The sequence below is a fragment of the Camelus ferus genome, chromosome 16 (assembly GCF_009834535.1).
Source record: "Camelus ferus isolate YT-003-E chromosome 16, BCGSAC_Cfer_1.0, whole genome shotgun sequence".
In the NCBI taxonomy this organism is placed as follows: domain Eukaryota; kingdom Metazoa; phylum Chordata; class Mammalia; order Artiodactyla; family Camelidae; genus Camelus; species Camelus ferus.
Genome location: NC_045711.1, coordinates 47,158,934 through 47,172,701, shown reverse-complemented (window position 1 = coordinate 47,172,701; position 13,768 = coordinate 47,158,934). Strand labels below are relative to the sequence as shown.

General features: G+C 54.1%; 1 protein-coding gene across 6 annotated transcripts; it reads left to right on the top strand.

Moving 5' to 3' along the window:
- Positions 1-1,070: 1,070 nt before the first annotated feature.
- On the top strand, positions 1,071-13,489 carry NFE2L1 (nuclear factor, erythroid 2 like 1). Of its 6 annotated transcripts, none has more exons than XM_032457844.1 (6): positions 1,071-1,223; positions 2,728-3,730; positions 8,497-8,712; positions 9,125-9,214; positions 9,438-9,596; positions 10,374-13,489. In XM_032457844.1, exons 2-6 carry the CDS (start codon positions 3,221-3,223, stop codon positions 11,724-11,726), a joined length of 2,328 nt encoding a protein of 775 aa, XP_032313735.1. In that variant the 5' UTR covers positions 1,071-1,223; positions 2,728-3,220; the 3' UTR covers positions 11,727-13,489. The 6 variants fall into 6 exon arrangements, with proteins under 6 accessions (XP_032313735.1, XP_006176458.1, XP_006176457.1 ...); XM_006176396.3 differs by lacking the exon at positions 1,071-1,223 and adding an exon at positions 1,510-1,630 and having other exon boundaries at positions 8,530-8,712; XM_006176395.3 differs by lacking the exon at positions 1,071-1,223 and adding an exon at positions 1,510-1,630.
- Positions 13,490-13,768: the final 279 nt, after the last annotated feature.

Genomic DNA, 13,768 nt, shown 5'->3' with positions numbered 1-13,768 from the left:
GAGTCAAGAATTTGAGCCAATGCCTCCTTGTCCCACAGCTGGGAACAACAGCAGATTCAACATACTAAACTCAGTGACTGCCTAAAAGTGATCTCCGCACCAGCAGCATTAAAACTACCCTTGTGGTTTAATAAACAGTCAAGTTTATCATGCTGCCACCCCAAAATAAGGGTATCAGAATCTCTGGAGCAGTGCCTCAAAATTTGCCAGCTTCCCCAAGTGATGTTGGGGGTGAAATAATACTTGAAAAATCACAAAAGATGTTGCCGAGGTGAAACTGGAGAACACTAGAAACTGAGGAAATTTCCTGAAAAGCAAAACTAAGCTCCATGGGAGCTTGGCAGGGGAGACTAGAGAGAGGAAGAGCTCTTCCGGGTGTTTCTATCGTGACAAAAACACTGATTATGCCGTATCTCTTACACTCCCAATGTCCCACTACTGTCGTGGCAACCTGTCCACAGGGCTGCTGCCACGATGCGACCCTTGCTCCAGACAAATAGTGCAAAGGTCCCTGGCTGGCGAGGGGCGATATGCCAGGCCCGCATGGAACGGAAGCTGGGGGAGCGGGTTCCGCTGCCAGCACCCAAGATGGCGGCACGAGCGTCCCCACATGCGAAACACATGCTCTGTGCCCCACCTCAGCCGCTCAGGTCTCACAGGACTTTTGCAAGTCATCGTGGGAACCCTCAAGGGGGGATTCCGCGCTCCGACGGCGATACCACCTCTTATTACTGGCCGTAAGCCCTTATACCCCCGCCAAACGATGCACTGGAAGCGCTCAGCTTGTTTCCTTTACTACGCGCCCAGCCTGTAATACCTCCTGCGGCCGGCGGACGGAGGAAGTCCAGAACGCCGGGAGACAGGCCCTTCGCCCCTTTTATTGGCCGGCCTACGCCGCGGGGTGGGCCTATATGTCCATTGGGCCGTGGACCATGTCAGTCTTGGGAAATTGGTATAGGAAGGAGGAGGCACACTCAGCCCATTGGGCTCTCTCTGCTGTCAATCAAAGCGACATCCGGCGATGGCCGCGGTCTCGCCTCGTCGATTGGAGGAACGTGTTCCTGGGACGCGGAGGGCGGGCTTCCGAGTGAGGTGGAAAGAGGGGGCGGGAGGGAAGCAGAGGCTGGCGAGCTCTAGGCCGGCCGGCTGTGGCGGCGGCAAGGCCTGGACTCGGGTTGAGGGCCTGCTGTGGCGGCAGCGGCGGACGCCGAGCTCAGCAGCGGGTATCAGGCACATTCTTTTCCCTGACGGGAGGGGCGCAGCACCGTGGGGCCGAGGCTTATGGGGTGAAGGGCGGCGGGGTGGAGCTGAGGGGCAGGAGGCGGGAGCGGGCGGCCAAACCGAGTGCGCGTCGAGGCCAGGCCCTGGCCCTGGCGGGGAGGGGCCGAGAGGCCGTGGAGAAAGCCGGCTCCGGCGTGGGTTGGACTGGGGAGGGCTGAGGGCCTGAGAAGGCGTGGTGTTAGGCCCGGGCTTGGGAGCGGGGTGGGGCCACAGGGGCGGAGGGTGGGGTGGGGTTTGGCTGTAAGGGAGGGTCAAGGCCAGGAAAGTAGCACTTGTTCGCTGCTGTTCCAGAAGGCTAGAAGCCGAGGCGCCAGGAGCGGCATGGCGACTTGGTCCCAGCCGGACTCGGGTATCCGGGGCAGGGTGGGACCGGGCTCAGACCTGGCCTTACTCGGTCTTTAAGAGACCTTGTCCGGTTTCTTGTACTTAATTAGCTCTTGGGAGGTTTTAGTAATAAATTGTGTGAGAACTTGAAGGTAGCGTAAGCAGGAATTCTGGGTCGCAGTTGTGTTTACTCTAACCAGATAAGGGTGTGTGTGTGTGTGTGTGTGTGTAGATCCCACTTTAAGGGGGCGTGTGTGTGTGTATGTGTGTGGGTAGACCCCTCTTTTCCCTTTAGGGTTAAGTTGGTACATGGGTCACAACAGTGAAGAGGAGAGAGCTATGTCTTAGTTTCTGAGGGTAATGGAAGCTCAAAAGTAGAGGCTAGAAACTGAAAGGCAGATTTACTCCCTCCCCACTTGGCTATCTGGGTTGAGGACTGGGTCATATCCTTCTGCTTTGGCTCAGAAGGTCAAGTGAATAAAAATAAAATTTGTCTATTCCAATTCAGGACCAAATAATCCTGCCTTAGGGCCCCCTCATCCCTGTTAGTACCCCTCATTTTTTTTTTTAATGTGAGTGATAGGAAAGGGAAATCAGATTTCAAAGTTGGGAAAACAAAAAGGCTTACTGTGATGTGGTGGTTGTCCTCTTGTCCTTTTACACTCTCACCCATTAATCTCCCTCCCCTTTAGAACTTAAAGGGACAAGAATTGTAGGCAGTTTTCTCGCGAGAGATGGGAAACTTTCTTTCAAGATAGGAAATGGACTTCTCAAGCTAAAAATAGAAGTGGGTAGTGTGTGTATGGGGTTGGGGGAGGGTTAGTAAATCAGACATGTAAAATATTTTGGATGCTCTGGGCATTATCAGCTTATCCAAAATGAGCTACCTTTTAAGATGTTTCAAGATTAATATCTAGAAACTAAGACCCTTTGTGAGCAATATCTTCCTTTCATAGTTGTCTGTAACAGGTTTCTGTTTTTGTTTCTCTGGGAGTATAATAATTGACTTATTTTTTAATAAAAAATAAAAGTGGCCTTTTAATGTGTTTTCTACCTTTTGCCTTGATCATGGCATGAAAATTATGGAATCTTATTCTCTTGCTTTTTTGATTGCTATTGCAGGTTTCTCTGGAAACCCCCCTGGTAAGTGTGGAGGAGGCGGGACACTCTGACCCAAGACAAAAGGCCTGTAGCTCCAGCCAAAGAAAATAAACCTTAGGAGGGAGAAGGAAAAAAAAAAATCCATCAGCTGTTCCTGAGAACAGCCTGCATTGGAATCTACAGAGAGAGGCCAGCTAACGTGAGTGAGGAAGTGACTGTATGTGGACTGTGGAGACAGTGAGTCACGTGGGCCCTGAGGGCCTGGACTGGGTTAGGAACAGTTGTACTTCCAGAGGTGAGGTATCAAGAAGGGAAAAGTGAATGTGGTCTGGAGTGTGGCCTTGGATCCAAGGGGTGTGCTTTCATCTGAGGCCATCAAGGAGCTGCCAGGGTGGGGTACAGAGTTTGGCACTGAGGCGGGTAACTTGCTGGCTGGAGCAGCAGAGCAGTGGCCTTGATTTATCTTTTGGAAGATTTAAAAACCAAAAAGCATAAACATTCTGGTCCTTCAGCAATGCTTTCTCTGAAGAAATACTTTACGGAAGGACTCCTCCAGTTCACCATTCTGCTCAGTTTGATTGGGGTGCGGGTGGACGTGGATACTTACCTGACCTCACAGCTCCCCCCGCTCCGGGAGATCATCCTGGGGCCCAGTTCTGCCTATACTCAGACCCAGTTCCACAACCTGAGGAATACCTTGGATGGCTATGGTATCCACCCCAAGAGCATAGACCTGGACAATTACTTCACTGCCCGGCGGCTCCTCAGTCAGGTGAGGGCCCTGGACAGGTTCCAGGTGCCGACCACTGAGGTTAACGCCTGGCTGGTCCACCGGGATCCGGAGGGGTCTGTCTCTGGCAGCCAGCCTAGCTCAGGCCTCACCCTCGAGAGTTCCAGTGGTCTCCAAGATGTGACCGGCCCAGACAACGGGGTGCGAGAAAGCGAAACGGAGCAGGGATTCAGTGAAGATTTGGAGGATTTGGGGGCTGTGGCCCCTCCAGTCAGTGGAGACTTAACCAAAGAGGTTAGTGGCTACATGGAGGGATGGGTGGGAAGGATCTGTGGTTGGGGGGATGGGCTGGTCCTGAAGGAGTGTGGTCATAATACTAACCCCTGTAAAGAACCAGAGAGGTTGCAGGGGGATTTCAGGCGTTGTTCTTTAATAAGAATGGGCTGAATTGTCTGATGGATTGGGGGCTGGGAGCATTTTCCTTGTGTTGAACCATTGACCTACCTCTAAATGTACTGTCAGGGCAGTAGGAGGTTCCTAGAACATGCCTGTGTGTTTACTGCTTAGATTTCAACATGACTCCTGGAGGCCTGGTGTGGGGGAGGGAATCATGTTGTGATGGGCTTTGATGCAGTGTGTATCTGTTGCTAAGACACAAATATTTTGTGGACTGTTGCCTTGTACCTCCCCCCATATCAAAACACACATATGTATCCTGACGTTCTCCTCCTTTGTGGTCAGGCCTGTTGTTGTAAGGTCCTGATAAGTCGGCTCTCCTGGGCCTGAGCCAAGGGGTAGATTTAGATAGTTATTCTTGGCCAGGAGAGGGCCAAAGCTCCCTTTTTTTGCTAAAGGCTCACTGCAGGGCATAGGGATGGGAGCTAGAAGAGAAGCTGCGTTCTGCTGCTGAAGTCAGCTTGCTTTGAGCTGTTAGACATCTTAACTCCTTACATGTGGCTGGCATACTGTTTTGGGCAGAAGGTGATGCATTTGTCTTTAATGATGTTAAATGGCGTCTGCTTTCCCTGCCCCACCAATGTAATAAGACTGCTATGAGCTCTGTGTTTGGCCTTGGCTTGCGACTCAGTCTTAAGAAACTTCAAAAAAGGTCCACTGTTCTTGCCTGTCTGTTAGGGAAAGAGGAGGCTGGATTGCACTGGGCTGGGTTTTCCAAAGCTGAGTCTTGTGTGGGGATGGGGTAGATGTTTGGGAAGAGGGGATGTGGAGGTATTTAAAAAGTTTTACAGATGCTGTAGAACTTGGCTTTTTCTGCCTACCAGTCAGACCAGATTTTGCCCTTCATCCTGTGTTCGAGCCCATTCCTGAGCTCAGTTCTCAGAATGTTAGTGACTGTCAGTGTGTGACTTCTCTGGGCCAGTGGTCCTTAACTGGAGGTGACTTTTGCCCCTTACGGGACATGTGGCAGTATCTAGAGATGGTTTTGGTTGTCACAACTGGAGAAGGTGCTGTTGGCATCTAGTGGGGAGAGGCATGGGATGCCACTAAATTTCCTAAAAAGCATAGGACAGCCCCCAGATGAGAGACTGATCTGGCCCCAAGTGTCAGTAGTGCCAGGGTTGCTTTATGCTCAGCTGGCTTATACTGGAATTACTTTGAGAGAGACTAGAATCACCTGAGTATGGGAGCCATTAACAGTCCTTACCTTTCAGTGTGTCTATTCTGAGATTCTAACAGTGCCCCTGGGAACTTTACATCTCTTCTGCTTCCTCTGTTCTTTTTCCTTCAAATGGGCCCCAGTCTTGGTACAGTGATCTGAAGAAGTATGCCTTCCAGCCTCCTCTTCCATCCTCCTGCCCCATGGTAGTTCCTTGAGGGGCAGGTATGACTGGGCTTGGGAATCCTACTTGTGGAGCTTCATTCCTCTTCCTGCAGGGACCTCTCCTGGGATAGGATGGGATGTTGTGAATATAATTGTTTGGGGTGGAGTCGGATGGGATGGTACTTCGACCTTGCTTCCCTCTGTTTGTTGGCCTTTTTGAAGGTTGTGCTTTGACTGACCCCAAGTCTTCATTGCTCCCTGTGAGGGCTGGAGGTAGGTCAGCATTAGGGGCCCAGGCTAGGTATGGGGGAAGGGAGGATTATTATGTGTCTGGAACAACATTTCCTCAGCAACTCAGGGATAAAAATACCCAGGTCCAGAGCATGTGACAGGCACTGCTGGAGCTGGTATTATCCCCAGGGTGGCAGCTCTCTCCTGCTGCCAGGCCTGTTCGATGGACAGCTATAGCCCAGGCCCTTGTCAGGGATAGGATTCCCCTCGAGGTTGGCACTCTGCCCAGAGCAGGGGGGTGGCCTGTGTACAGCTCTTTGCAGGCGAGCGGGAGCGCTCTGCGACCGAGAACATACTGTCCCTGACCTGACCTTAGGCTCAAGGGGAGCAGCAGTGAGGATGGGAGCTGGAATTGTGACCTTGCATCTGTCAGGGGCTTCTTTCCTGCTTTAGAGATGTGAGCCAGGGCTCAGGTAGAGAGTGCTCATGAACAAAGCGTGGGGTAAGGAGAGTGGGGGACACATTTGTGTCCAGGACGTTGTGGAGCACCTGTCTCCTTCAGTGCTGGCCTTCAGGCCTGTGTCGCCTTCTTCTTGCCTGGGGCTAGACCTGGCCGGCACTGTCACATCGCTGCATGTGGAAAGATGGCTTTCCCTCTTCCTCTCTTCTGGCCTGTTGTAGGGTGACAAATCCCCTGGCTCCTAGTGGATCTGGGTGCACTGGGTTCCTGCCCAGCTTAGCTTTGATCCTTGGGCTTGAGGACAACTGGCCACAGCCCTCCTGAGGACTGGGAAAACTACTTCCACTTCCAGGGAAGAACTTAGATTCCCGGAGAAGCTGTGGGGAGGAGTGTCTGCCCAGTCCTGAGTGGGCTGGGTAAGCAGGATGCGACAGGAGGGAGAGTGGCACCCCTTCCCCCCAGGGCTCTCTCACTGCGCCACCCCGGCTGGCTGACTGGGCTGGGTGGGGCTGCCCGCCCCTGGGTGCGTCTCCTTGAGGAGACGGAGGCGGCCCAGGGATGGGCTGGTTCCTTGCGGCAGCTTCTCCAGCTGCCCTGGTGCAGAGATTGGCTCCCGGCGGCAGCTAGGTAACAGGCGGTGGGAGGGGATTGGCTCCTTCCGCATCTCCAGCGGAGACTTGGGGGAGGAGATTGGCTCTCGTCGCAGCCTAGGTAACGACAGTGGGAGGGGATTGGCTCTTTCCGCAGCCCAGCTGCTGACCTGGGGGAGGGGATTGGCTCTCTGCAGCCTCAGCAGTGACCTGCGGGGTGGGAGGGGGAGGGGATTGGCTCCTTGCTGCAGCCTAGGTAACAAGTTTGGGGGGCGTGGGGAGGGGGAGAGAGGGAGGAGCGGGAGGATAGGCCCAGGAGGGAGCTTGCTTTCCTCTGCAGCTTGAGCACGGAGCATGGGGTGGGAGTCCCATCTCACTGCAGCCTCTGCGGTGAGCTCAGGGTGGGGGCTGCCGGGCGCCTGAGTGGAACTGGGGTTGTGAGGTGGGAGGGGGCTGCTTCAGGATGGAGGAAGGGGGCTGGGCTGGGCCGCCCAGGCAGCAGCACGGGTGGGGCACCCTCCTCAGGCCCCTCGGAGCTAGCAAGGGGCCACCCTTCCAGCCTGGTGCGCTCCCTGCAAGCCAAGAGCTACTTGCAGCCCCCTGTTCGGCTGCCCGGCACCGGCTGCCCTGGGGCTCACCTCGCAGACCATGACCCGCCTGGACCGAAGCTCTCACAGTGGTGGGGACCATGCCAAAGGGAGCCGGCCCCTTAACTCTTTGGTGGCTGGTCACCGGGTGGCCCAGCCCCCCTCTGCTCCTGGGTCCAGGGCTTCTGTTCAGGTTGGTGTATGTGGGGAGACTACAGGGAGAGGTACATCTGGGAGGTCTCAGGATCAGGGAGGGTTATGGTGGGAAAGGGATACCTGGGCAGGGCTAGGGAGGTGGGGCTAAGCTAAGGATTTTGCTTTCTGGAAAGTATGTCTTTTAACCTCTGAATGGAAGGCAGCAGTTTACGGTTTCTTCAGCCACAGCGGGCAGCATGTATAGGAAGCCCAAATATCTCTTACTTATTGGGGTTCTAGGCTGGTGGTAGTGGGGGTGGCAGTTGGAGCAGGAACTGATCAGGAGCTGCCAGGGTAGAGTAGGAGGAAGGCATTTTGGTGCCCATGGTGGCAGTTGTGGCTGGGCGGTGATGGGGGCTATGTCCTTGAGTGGGTTGACTGATGGGAGTCAGTGAGTCCTGGGGTGTGGTAAGGGAGTGAGCACTGGTGTGAGGGGACACTGTGGGGCTGGCCTTGGCAGGGGTGGGGTGCCCAGTGAGGATCATCTGACTGCCTGAGGCTCTCCTGGGATTGAGGCAGCTTGCTGGCATCAGCTGAGAGTGGGCATTCTGGCAGGGATGGATCTTGAGGTGAGCCTGGGCTTTAGTAGTTGTGGGTGTTCAGCCTTACTCCTGCCTCAGCCAGGGAGTAGGGAATGGCTGTAGGAAGGGCTGGAGACAGCCTGTGGTTGTCATTGGTTGCATCAGGTGGTTGCAAATGCAGGGATTTTCCTCTCCAGTCCACCCCACCCCTTTATGCAAATGAAATGGCACCATAGGCTGATGCAAGCCTGGCCACCACGAAGCAATTCTGCGTGACAGTTCCCCCTTGCTTGCCATGGCCAGCTTCCTACAAATCAAGTTTTAAGGGATTCCCGTTCCTGAAATGAGAAGTGTCTCCTGATTCTCCCTTCCTTCTTGAGCAGTGGTGAGATGGCCCTGCCTTTTGGCCTGGCTGTGTCTCTGGTCCAGATCTTAAGCCCACAGACCTGTATAGTGGTGGTCATACTAGTGGTTTTGCTAGCTCTTTTTTTTTTCTTTTTTGGAGGCTGGTCTCTGGAAATGGATGAATGAAGCCTTGCTAGTATGGAGGGGCCAGGGGCTAGAGGCTGGCAGGTATAGAATGGGAGGGGCCTCACCCCGGAGTAATCAGAGTGATGCTAGGAGGGACCTCTGAGGGAAAGGACAGGGAGGAGTCCCTAGACCCCAGAGCTAAAGTCGCGGTCATCTGTCTTTCAGGACATAGATCTGATTGACATCCTTTGGCGGCAGGATATTGACCTGGGGGCTGGGCGTGAGATTTTTGACTACAGTCATCGCCAGAAGGAGCAAGATGTGGATAAGGAACTGCAAGATGGAGCAGAGCAGGAGGACACTTGGCCAAGCGAGGGTGCAGAAGCTCTGGCACGAAATCTGCTAGTGGATGGAGAGACTGGGGAGAGCTTCCCTGCACAGGTACTCCCAGCTCTGCTCACTTCTAGAAACTTCTTTTTAGAGAAAAGTTGTGTCTGTGAGATGGGCCTGAATGTATACGTTGGGTTGGGTCTCTAAATCACAGTGAGTGGACTGAGGAATCGGGCAGGGAAGAGCAGCAGAAGCACAGGGGCCACGCCTCGTAACGAACTGCACGCTGGAGGCAGAGTGCCTAGCAGCTTTCTGCTTGCATCAGGACTCTTCCTCTCACTCTGTTCTCTCCTGAAGTTTGGGACTCAGGGCTAGCTGATAGCCTAGGAACAGAGAGAGAGTGTAGGCCTGCGACCACGCAGGTCCTCCTTTAAGCTTCCCTTTGGAAAGGCTGGGAAAGAGGCTTCAGCCCACAGGCAGTCAAGGCCCAGGTCAGTCAGACTTACAGTTGCTGTTGCCACAGGTGCCTGGTGGGGAGGACCAGACAGCCCTGTCCCTGAAAGAGTGCCTTAGGCTGCTGGAGGCCACCTGCCCCTTTGGGGAGAATGCTGAGGTGAGCAGGACTCCAGGGAGAGCCCACTGAGCCAGCAGGGCAGCCTGCACATGGTGTGTCTCTCTGTGACTGTCTAAGGGGCCAGCTCTTGGTGCTGGCCTCCTCCTGGCTGCTGGGGGTGAGTTCAGAGGAAGGAAGGATCAGGACCTTAAGTAGTCTCTGGGAGGTGAGCAGAAAGTAGTCTTTCCTTCTCCCCTGTTAAACCCTCTGTGTTTTGCCTTAGTTTCCAGCAGACATTTCCAGCATAACAGAAGCAGTGCCTAGTGAGAGTGAGCCCCCAGGTCTTCAGAACAACCTTTTGTCTCCTCTCCTGACTGAGACTGAGTCGCCGTTTGATTTGGAACAGCAGTGGCAAGATCTCATGTCCATCATGGAAATGCAGGTAGGATTATCAGGACTGGGCACAAATCTAACTCCATGTGGGGTATCTTTATACTCAGTTGCTTTTTCACTTTTATGAAAAGAGGAGCCTCTCTGATGCATAGGAAAGTAGGGACTCTGGTAACTGTCCAGGCGTCTCCTTGGGGCAGTAGGGCCTGGGGTCAGGATTGGGGTCTGGGTTAAAGCCCCAGGGCTGAGCTTCTAAAGCAGGTGCACCTTCTTCCTTTCCCTTCAGGCAGATTATCACTTGGCCGGGTGCTTCCAAGGTTTAGCATTAATAAGAGCTGACATGCCTGCAGTGCCTTACAGTACAGCCCTTGTCATCTCACTTGGCCCTCACAATCATCTAGTCAGCCCTTTATTATTTTAAAGGTGAGGACATTGAATTTCAAAGAGAGGTTGAGTGAAATGCTCCTGGTCACACAGCAAGTGGTGCAGCTAGGCTTTCTCACTCCAAGGCTGCGTGTTCCTTTCACTGTGCTGATTTTGTAGTAAAGAGGTAGTCAGTATTAGGTGTTTTCTTCTTCTCCCTCCGTTATGGGGGAATCTGGCCAAACGTGACCTGGAACTGATCAGTCGTGTGTTAGGGTAGGATCTGCAGGGAGGAACCCGACTCTGCCAGGCCTGACGGATCAAGTGGGGCCAGGAGCTGATGCCATGGGCTCTGGTTTCCAGTCTCCTGCCTTTACTCCCATGCAGCCATGCCAGTGTTGGGTGCCTGCTAGTGTGAGCCCCCAGCCACACCTGAGTGAATGGTGATGCTCTTCTCCCCTCCCAGGCCATGGAAGTGAACACATCAACAAGTGAAATCCTGTATAATGCCCCTCCTGGAGACCCACTGAGCACCAACTACAGCCTTGCCCCCAACACTCCCATCAATCAGAATGTCAGCCTGCATCAGGCATCCCTGGGAGGCTGCAGCCAGGACTTCTCACTCTTCAGCCCCGAGGTGGAGAGCCTGCCTGTGGCCAGCAGCTCCACACTGCTCCCGCTGGTCCCCAGCAATTCCACCAGCCTCAACTCCACCTTTGGCTCCACCAACCTGGCAGGGCTCTTCTTTCCGGCCCAGCTCAACAGCACAGCCAACGACACAGCAGTCCCTGAGCTGCCTGACCCGCTGGGGGGTCTTTTAGATGAAGCCATGCTGGATGAGATCAGCCTGATGGACCTGGCCATTGAAGAAGGCTTTAACCCCGTGCAGGCCTCCCAGCTTGAAGAAGAATTTGACTCTGACTCAGGCCTTTCCTTGGACTCCAGCCATAGCCCTTCCTCCCTGAGCAGCTCTGAAGGCAGCTCTTCCTCCTCCTCTTCCTCTTCCTCCTCCTCCTCCTCCTCCTCCACTTCTTCCTCAGCCTCTTCCTCCTTTTCTGAGGAGGGTGCCGTTGGCTACAGCTCTGACTCTGAGACCTTGGATCTGGAAGAGGCCGAGGGCGCTGTGGGCTACCAGCCCGAGTATTCCAAGTTCTGCCGCATGAGCTACCAGGATCCGTCTCAGCTCTCCTGCCTGCCCTACTTGGAGCACGTGGGCCACAATCACACGTACAACATGGCGCCCAGTGCCCTCGACTCTGCTGACCTGCCACCACCCAGTGCCCTCAAGAAAGGCAGCAAGGATAAGCAGGCTGACTTCCTGGACAAGCAGATGAGCCGGGATGAGCATCGAGCCCGAGCCATGAAGATCCCCTTCACCAATGACAAGATCATCAACCTGCCGGTGGAGGAATTCAACGAGCTGCTGTCCAAATACCAGTTGAGTGAGGCCCAGCTGAGCCTCATCCGTGACATCCGGCGCCGCGGCAAGAACAAGATGGCGGCGCAGAACTGCCGCAAGCGCAAGCTGGACACCATCCTGAACCTGGAGCGCGACGTGGAGGACCTGCAGCGCGACAAAGCCCGACTGCTGCGGGAGAAGGTGGAGTTTCTTCGCTCCCTGCGGCAGATGAAGCAGAAGGTCCAGAGCCTGTACCAGGAGGTGTTTGGGCGGCTGCGGGATGAGAACGGGCGGCCCTACTCGCCCAGCCAGTACGCGCTCCAGTACGCCGGGGACGGCAGCGTCCTCCTCATTCCCCGCACCTTGGCCGACCAGCAGGCCCGGCGGCAGGAGAGGAAGCCAAAGGACCGGAGAAAGTGAGCCTGGGGAGGAAGGGGGGTTGACGCTCACCAAGATGGAAACTGGAGAAGGGCTGGGCCTGGACCTGGACCTACAGCGGGGACTTTAATGCCTTCTTATCCAATAGATCTTCTCAGATGGGATGACTGCGGGTCAGCGGACAGGAAGAGGCAGGCGCAGGCGCTGTCTGGCTCAGCTTCCCCCACTGTGGGAGGGGGTGGAAGTGGCCAGACCATTTGGGTGGACAGGGTCCTCGCCCCTACCCGTTTCCTTTGAGGGAAGGGTGGTGCTGGCATTGCTGGAGGCCAACAAAAGGGAAGGAAGGGACTTGGGAGAGGAGAGGAGGAAAGTAGTAGAAAGTCTCATTCCTGGAAGGAAGGAATAAAAAAAAAAAAAAAAAAAAACCCAAAAAATCAAAGCGGGAGGAAAATCACAGGGCAGGTTAAGGTTGGCTCTCGCCAGGATTCCAGGCTGCAGGTTTTAAGTGGGACTAAGTCATTGATGTGAGTAAACCCCACTTAACCCCAGCGGAGGGTGGAACACGGTGGGTTCTGGGAGGTGGCGGGGCTGTGAACTCTTTCTGTTCCTGCACTTTGGTAAACCTGAAGGGAGTTCTTGGATATCTCCTGTGAGGTTACAGTCATAGGGGAGCCACTGGGACCCAACACTGGCTTGGAGGGTTAGGGTCAAAGGTTAGAGTGAACAGGAAAGGGTCATGAGGCCCCGTGTTGCAGCAGCCCCAACACCAAGCATGTCACTCACTGCCCTGCCGTCCGTCTTACGTGCCCAGTCAGCCCCGAGCTGAGGCTCCCGCGTCTCCATCAGAGCCTGCATGCGAACGCTGTTCCTTCCCGCCCACGTGCCCCCACTCCTCACTGGCTGCCTGGAGCTCTTCTGCAGCTGGGTTGCTGGCAGAGCCCCTAGTGCTGGGCCTGCAGCCTCTTGGGGGCTGCTCTGAGGCAGGGGGATGTGGAGAAGCCAGGCAGTATTCAGCACAACACTGGGGAGTGACCCTGCCCTCAGGCCTCCCCTACCAACAACTGGGCTTGTCACTGGAAAAAAGAAACTATGAAACCCAGCAGCAACAACAAAAACTAATTCTCTTAGAGTTTCTTGCGCTTTGATTTTTTTAGGGCTTGAGCCCTGTTTCACTTATAGGGTCTAGAATGCTTGTGTTGAGTAAAAAGGAGATACCCCAATATTCAAAGCTGCTAAATGTTCTCTTTGCCATAAAGACTCCGTGTAACCATGTGAACACTTGGGATTTTTCTCCTCTGTCCCGAGGTCTCCGTCTGCTTTCTTTTTTGGGTTTCTTTCTAGGAAAATGAGAAGTGCATGTAATGGGGGCTGAGGGTACCCCTCCTGTAGGCTCTTGGCCACAGGCAGTTTCTCGGCACCCCCAGCTTAGTAAGGGCTCCTGGAGGACTGCCTAGGGGAGGCAGAGAGGGGAGTGCCAAGATGGCCAGGTGGTTCCAGGACCACAGTGTCTTTATTTCTGTTTGCCACTGCTGCCCCTACTCGTGCCTGGCTCTGGAGCATTGTCTGCCCAGATCAGCAGGAGTGAGTTGAAGTGGGGGAAGCACTGATTCTTCTCCCCACTGCGGGGGTGGGGGGAATTCTAAATGAGCAGTAGGGATAGAAGGCATGAGCCTGGAAAGTGCTTTTATAAATTATTTTCCTTGTAGATTTTATTTTTAATTTATCTCTGTGACCTGCCAGGGAGAGGAGAGAGAGAGATGCTGTGAGCACATGACAAAATAAAATAAAATAAAATGGATGATTCATTCTCAAGTGCAGTTTTTCCCTACTTTGAATTTAAGTTGAGAGTAAAGGAAACAGGCCCCATGAGGGACAGGACTGGTCATTGTGTGGCTAAGGCAGAGCTCTCTTGGGAAGGTGGGTGGAGAGCAGGGGAGGTTGGCAATGAAGAATTTAGAAATGCAAAAGAAAAGGTTTAAATAGTGTCAAACCTTCCAATCAGGTGTTACGTACCTTTTTGCAGGGTTTGCCAGCTGAATCCTTTTAGAGGAAGGATTCAGAATCTTTTTGGCCTTTCTGATAGG

Bases quoted from the DNA above. Each gene is read 5' to 3' on its own strand.
- NFE2L1 (XM_032457844.1), top strand. From the start codon at position 3,221: ATGCTTTCTCTGAAGAAATACTTTACGGAAGGACTCCTCCAGTTCACC. The intron at 8,713-9,124 runs GTACTCCCAGCT...CTGTTGCCACAG, and splicing joins GGGAGAGCTTCCCTGCACAG to GTGCCTGGTGGGGAGGACCA. The intron at 9,215-9,437 runs GTGAGCAGGACT...GTTTTGCCTTAG, and splicing joins CCTTTGGGGAGAATGCTGAG to TTTCCAGCAGACATTTCCAG.